At 42.6% G+C, this 7,310-nt stretch overlaps 1 protein-coding gene across 6 annotated transcripts in view; it reads left to right on the plus strand.

The window, feature by feature from the left end:
- Positions 1–7,310, plus strand: part of rbfox2 (RNA binding fox-1 homolog 2) — a 35,456-nt gene that overhangs the window by 6,325 nt on the left and 21,821 nt on the right. For all 6 annotated transcript variants that reach the window (XR_004796648.1, XR_004796647.1, XM_035659614.1 and 3 more), the window contains exon 2: positions 3,757–3,807. Coding sequence is in view for 4 of the 6 variants with exons in the window: in XM_035659614.1 (XP_035515507.1) it covers positions 3,757–3,807 (51 nt within the window). In the remaining 2 variants the exon portion in view is untranslated. The remainder of the gene's footprint in view (positions 1–3,756; positions 3,808–7,310) is intronic.

Below are 7,310 nucleotides of genomic sequence, written 5' to 3' on the forward strand. Positions count from 1 at the left end.
GGTGCGACCCCTCGGGTGCTGAGCACTCTGCTCATTCAATACTATGGATTTTAGAATGAATATTAAGTTGCCTTAGCACCCTCCAATAAGGCGGGTGCGGGGGGAGAACAACACATTTTTAGCCTTTTTGCCTTCCAGTGCTGCGCTGGGCGAGTCCTCATTTCAGGATGACAGGGATCATAACACCACCGCGCGTCTCGCAGCACAGAGTTTGGGAATTGTTGAGGAGGAGGTTGTCGCGTTCAAATCCATACGGCCGTGGCCGCCGACGGCCCATGTTTTGCTTGTCACTCTGCGCAGGAACCGGGGCTCTCTCTAACCTACATAAGGTCTTGGCCTGGGGGACAGCGCCGAGAGGAACTTACTTGAGCTGGACATTAATGGTAGGGATTACCCCCTCTGTACTTTCATCTCAAAGCCGGCACTGAAATAGAATGAAAAACGTCAGCAAGAAAAATCGTACTCTTGCTGCAAAGGGGTTTTTGGAGGGGAAATATTGTATTTACGCTTTTTGCCCCTGTTTGTGTGATAACATGCCGCAGAAGGTCTGTGACTGAATTATGTTGAGAGAACCAGCAGATGAGAAGCCTGCCGTTTTGAGCTTGCCCTGGGCAGATTTGAATGTGTTAAAGTGTAGTATCCTCACATATCAATGGCAAGTGATTTGTGACTCCTACAGTATTCATTTTGATCTTTTATCCACAGTTAGAATAATATGTATTTGGGCTGATATATCACTATACTGTGGTATATATGAATAAGCGAGATATTTATTAGAACTGAAGTATAAAAATAGAAAACATGAATCTCTCTAATGATTGAATTGTTTTTTTTTAAATACTTTTTCTAAAGCACAAATGCAAAAACCAGCCTCTGCAGTGTGAAGATTGTCGGACAAAAAGTAAATTTAAATCGAACTTTGGTTATTTTTATTTTTTTCTGGACTCAATTATTAATTGCTTAAACAGAAAATACTCGTGATGATAATGAAATATCAGCAGCAGCAACAGACATATCTTCAGCATTAAAAATGCTTAAATATGTATTAAATCCATTGGTCATTATTACATTAGTTTTGACCAGGTGGTGTTTTCAGCGCGTCCTGTATCTCATTTCAATAATTGAATTAATCCCTAGCAAAAATGCAAAAATCAGCCAAAATTTCTCATCACCATGCTGCTCCCAAGAGTCCAGTATCAAGCTCCACGTTTCACCAGAATGATGGTTGGAAATACATGAGTTGCAGTAATTCCACGATGGGCAATTCTTGTGTGGCAGTAAATAAGGATGTACATGGCAAATTCTCCCAATCAGATGTGAAATAATTGGGAATAAAAAATGACAGTTTGTATCTTGAGAGGTGCCGAGATCAGTGCTGGTGGACAGAGTGTGATTATGTGGCATTGTGATTTTGCCATCTGATAATACTGCTATATGATATTATTATGATTGTGAGCTATTATCATTATGCCAGAACTGCCCGAGGCGCTTCCAAGAACATCCATTTTGAACTGCACGTCAAACCCCCTGAAAAAGCAGTGTAGGTTAGTGTGAAACTGGGAGGGCTGTGAATACATTGAGGAAAAAAAACTTCAAATTCATCTGGCCGCTGTTTGAGCTTAGCCATAAGTGATCTGTGGATAAAATGGATTCACATCTCCTGAGTGTAGCAGTGCCCTGCTTTGCAGTTAGGTAGATGCTCTCAGAGCAGTGAAAGTAGTTTCCTCCTCTACTCCTCCTTAGGAAGAGCAGCAGGTCCCAAGTCGATGAGGAATAGACACAAGTCTTGTGACGCAAATTAGACATCACACACACGTCACTAACACAATCATACACACACACACACACACGTACCACACCTGTAGTTTTTGGAGGGAGGAGTCAGCAGGGTTCATGTGTAAAAGGGATTACTTGGCTGTTGCGAAAAGGTGGCGTCGAAGGAGAAACTTGGGAGGTAACTGTGCTGTGCGTCGGGATCCTTTGCTTGTTTTCAGATTTAATTATTAGCAGGGCCTCCTTCCCCCGCCTCCATCCCCGAGCCTTGGTCTCTCCCTCACCCCTCCGGCGCTCTTCGCCATCTGTGTGACTTCAAATCAGTTTTGTTACTTTCTCCTATTGCTACCCGGTCTTCCGCCTAGCAGTCTTGTTTTAGCCACCAACAACAACAAAACCACCACCATCACCGCCCCCAGACAAGAATCAGCTGTGCTTCGTTTGTCACCAACGAAAAAAAAGAGGTGGAAGCGTGATTAACTATCGCTCCGTTAAGTACAAAATCTTTTTGTTTCTCGTGTACTGTGCTGTTGAGGGAGAGACTCGCCTTGAGCAGCCCTCCCTCTCTCATTCCTCCCAGTTCCTTAAGGAAATTAAGCACATGACTCCGCTCATGTATGAGTCATTGTCTTTGCTCCCTCCATCTCTCTGCTTTTTCATTGCTGTCCATTTCCCGTTGTATTTCCATCTCTGGTTCCTCCCTCAGCCTCACGCAAATATAAATTCCAGATGTGTGTGTTTTAACAACACCTCCCCCTTCACTTTGACACAGCATACGGCCCCATAAATCTTTTTTTGGGGGGTTTTAGTTTTGATCCTCTTTTACTCCATACCTTCAGTGCGTTGAGTTTAGAGTTTGGCCTCGCTGTAAAATAAGGTTTATACTTTATTCATGTTATTCAAGCCTCTAAGAGGTGATTCATTATTTAGAGCTTCTACCTCCCAAAGCCAGTTTACTAAGTACATTTTTGGCTCTGAGATAGACTCACACAAACTGCAGTTTTTCGATCGCGAAGACACTTCCTCTCTCCCCCCTTACTCCCCCTCCCACGCCAAGCTTCTTGCATTTGGAAACATTGGGCTTAGTTTTTAGTGAAATGCCCCCATGAGGTCCAGAGTTAGATGGCTACAGTATTAATCAGGCGAACTCAAGCTGTGAAGCGCGCAGAGCAAAGTGTTCCCCTTGGGGACAGAGCAGATGAGGGACATTGGTTCCAGATGAAAGGAAGATCGGGGGGGAGGACAGAAAGGGGAGGGAGGAGCTGAGTTGTTTTCTAATCTAGTGATATGAAGCCAGAGACAGGCAAATCTGTTTTCCCCCTTCAAAGCGTGTTGTAATTGCTGTGAAAGTCTCCCATTTTAATGGAATACATTAGCATAAAAGCTGGAACACAGTGTTATGAGTACAAATAAAGTGAGTTACAAACTATTTTAGGGAGTCGGGACGTGATTTCTGTTTAATATTTGGCTCCAAACAAAATGAGTTTTCTTTTTAATGCGCCTTGTTTAACTCTAATTACTCACCAGATGTTTGATGCATCCGTCTTTGCTTCATGCTGCCAGAGCATTGAGAGGGATGTGTTAGAGATTGCATCAGGGCTCATGATGCCTTTTCACACTAAATGGGCTTCATGCTCGCTGACACTCCTGACCTATTTATGATTTAAGAGCCTTGGTGACACTCAGTCTTTCTGCCCGTCTTTCATCTCCTGCTCGCATGATCTCACTCGCCCCCGTTATCACGTCTTTACAAGCAGACAAAAGAATCGCTGGGTGGAAAACTCTGGAGGAGATCGCAGGAGTGTGTCACCGGTGGAGTTAATTTGATTAGGAGTCAATAACACCACACAGAGCTGTAAAGTCAAATATAGAGAGATCGCAAGAATAAAGACTGACTGAATAAATGAACTGCATTCCAGTGTCTCGTTTTTGCTTTGCAAATAACTGACCGTGTATCTCAAAATCTGCTCTCCTCTCTTTCAGAACAACGACCCTTTGACCCTTGGTTACCATGGCTACCCGTCTCATAGTCAGGTAAGGGTGTGATTTAATCTCAAACCTGCAAAAATCCATGTTTTATGATATTGCACCATCCTGTCTTCTAATATTTCTATCCCATCTGAATACAGTATTCATATAGCATTAATATGGCTCACTGGAGCTCTCTAAACCACAAGGTGGGGGTGTAGATTATAATTTATCAGTCGTGAAGAAGAAGACATGCCTCCATACTCTTTACTCCTCCTGTCTTACCCTCCCACTACTTTTCTCTCTAATGATATTGCGGATAGTTGAGAATAATCATGTTTTAGCTTATTGTTTCTGCTAAACATGCAGATATTGTAGTTTTCATGTACTACACACACAAGTAAAAGGAACCAGCTATATTGTGTATTGTGTATTGTGTGTGTGTTAGTACAGCAACGTTGTAACACCAAGAGTGTTTTTTGGGGGGATATGAAAAGATCGAGATAAACACTCATCGACACACGGAAAGCGATGAGTACAGTGCCCATCATCGTATTCTGTGCAACAACATATTATCTGTTTCTCCTCTCCTTCTCTTGTCCCTCCCCTCCTACTGTGTCTCCGTCCCCCTTCTTTCTTCAGAGCCTGTTCACCTCCCAGCCCCAGTTGCTGTCCCAGACAAAAATCCCTCTCTCTCCCTCCCCCCTCTTGCTTCTTCTCGTGCCCGGCGAATGCTTCCCCTCCCTTTCCACTCTCCTCCTCTCTCCTCCCCCCCCCTCTTCCTCTTGCTGGCCCTCTCGTCTCCGTTCTAACCTCCCCCCTCGGCATTGCTTTCTTGGCCCCTCTCTTTCTCTTCTCTCGTTTCTGGTCTCCTGCGGTGTCTCCCAGCTCACTCTGTTTCTTTCCCTCTCCCCACTCGGCTCCTTGGCTTTTCCTCTACCCCCAGCCCTTCTGTTTTTGGTGCTGTGTCCTTGGGCCTGCTCATCTCTTCTGCTGTTTCTCAGTCTTCCTCTCCTCTCTTTCAAGAGCTGATGCCTCCCTCCCTCCCCCCTCTCCCTGTTCCTCTTCTCTTGTTTGTTCCACAACCCGTCAAAATCCTCTCTCTCCTCTCCCCTCTCCTCCCCTCCTCTTGCCTCCCTATGCGCCAGCTCCCCCCCCCCTCCCTCTCCTCCTCCTCTCTCCATGTAAGTGTGAATCTGTGTGGGGGAGGGAGAATGGAAGAAAAGATTCGTCCCTCTTTTCCTTTCCTCTAGCCCCTCTTCAGGGACATGCACATTGTTCATAATAAAGGGGGATGCATCAGATAAAACACGATGCACTCGACTCCGCACACTCCAACACAGCCAAAGGGAAATATCAAAAGTTGACGTCATATTGACAAACCCACAGGATAATTATCACCCTACTTACAAATTTCCCTCAGCTTTACGTGGGTTTTAGGCATCTTTAAGCTAATTGTTTTTCGGTTTTTGGTTTTCCTATCAATGCCACTGTTCCACTTACACTTGCCCGGCATCAAACCACAGAAAGACAAAAGTTAGCAATTTAGCTGGTAAACATTTAGCAGCTAAAAAGCAAGATATTTCCTCAGGACACATTAAATGAATGTACAAAGACCACTTGAGACAGGAAAACATGCCTTGAGCATCTACTCTATCAGAAATGCAACGGGACTTATGCATCTCGTTGTATATATATATATAGTTACATATGTTTATATATTTATTATTTTTTGTGTTGAATGTTGTATATATATATATATATATGTTGTTTGTATAATATTTGTCATTTGTATATCGGAGTGTGTAACGAATATAATTTCCCTTCTTGGGATTATTAAAGTATTTCTGATTCTGATTCTGATTCTGATCTGATCTCTTACAAGTGAAGACAAACAAACCCTGGGTGAGAAAAGGTCATCATGGTCGCATTATTTTACACGCTTAAAGAAGACATGGTCTTTCTTACAGGGCAATACAAATGTTATACACTAGTATTTGAAACTAAACACAACATCTAACAGACGCATGCATTGTTGCCTTTGGATCCCTTGTGGATGGTAAAGCAATATATCTTGCACGGGAAAGGTGGATCCACCAGTAACAAGAATAATTACTGCCAATTAACAGACTTATAAAATCAATATTAATACTAAAATGCTGGCTATAATGGGTTTTGGATGTAAGGTTTAACTAAGCATGGAGTGGGCAAACGCATTATCTTATTTTCTTCTTTAAATTTGTCACTTAAATTATCATTCTTTATGCACAGAAAAAACTAAAATAATTCTGAAAAAACACCAAAGTTTGTTTTAAGGACATTCATTTTGTGTCAAATCAGTTATTATAAAAAGTTGTTTTCATTCCTTTCCCCCCTCATGTGGTTTCTGAGGGAAACAGGGAAAAAAAACATCATGGGTGTGTCAGTCTCCTTAATCGTTAACTTTAAATCATGGTTGACTGCTTTAAACCAATGTGGGGAGAAAATGGGACTAAATTAAGAGTCTTGCCATTTATGAACTATCGATTTAACCATCCTAAATATTTTCACCAAGAAATTGCTAAAAAAGAAAAAAAAAAAAACATGTATTAGTGCGAGAAGCCGGTTGAGAGGCAGGCAGGTTCAAGCATCCTTTCATGCTCACTACGGTCTTTAATACTATTGGTGTTTTTCAGCACGTTGCCATTACTACCACTCCCTTCTCCAAATGACAAAATATGACTAAATATTTGAATAAAGACATAACTGGATGGATCACTCACATGTGCAGAAAGGGCCCAAAAACACCCCTTTCCACAGATAGATAAAGCCAGCAAAGTTCCAATATTCCATGTCTGAAAGGGGGTATTGTTCTCTGTTCACACATCGGCAGATCATCTGCTCTCCAGGCTCTTCCTTTCAGAAGCCTTTGATCGATCATTCTCACACTATGTTGTTGACAGTTTAGCAGCCTCAGTGTTGTGGGAGCCCTCCAAACTGCCCATTTGCATTGTTTTCTTCCTCTTGCCTTTTTTTTTCCTGGTCAGAGGGCAGTTCACACTTTCCGAGTTTCCCCCAAGGTAGGGTCTTTCCACTGACTTCTTTTACATTCCCAACAGGAAACTGTCACACACTGGTTAACCACTACAGCATTTGTTATTATTCCTCAGACATTATCATTAGAGGACACAGCTCAAAGCTGATATTCATTCATACGGCTAAAATGAAAACAGGCTAATTGGCTTCCAGGCTTACTAGCAATAATCCGAAAAGAGATACAACAAGACAGCCGGAAAAAAAATAATCTCTATATACTGAAGCAATTAAGAGCGTGCAAGTGAAGGCTTAAGAAAGATAAAGTGTAGATTAAGCAGCCATAGAGGTTGCTTGGACATCACATGGAGAAGCGAGAGATGAGGGGATTTACGGGCGAGAGCATGGAGAGTGATGAGGTGGATGATACATGAGGGATGATCTTAAGGATTAACCACATAAACTGCAGTAGTCTAATAACAACAATCACCGGGCTTTAATACAAACACGAGTAAACAGATTGCACACTTGCGCGCGCACACACCACACACACACAC

This window comes from Morone saxatilis, unplaced genomic scaffold (assembly GCF_004916995.1).
Source record: "Morone saxatilis isolate NCDOM2014 unplaced genomic scaffold, NCSU_SB_2.0 Contig17, whole genome shotgun sequence".
In the NCBI taxonomy this organism is placed as follows: domain Eukaryota; kingdom Metazoa; phylum Chordata; class Actinopteri; family Moronidae; genus Morone; species Morone saxatilis.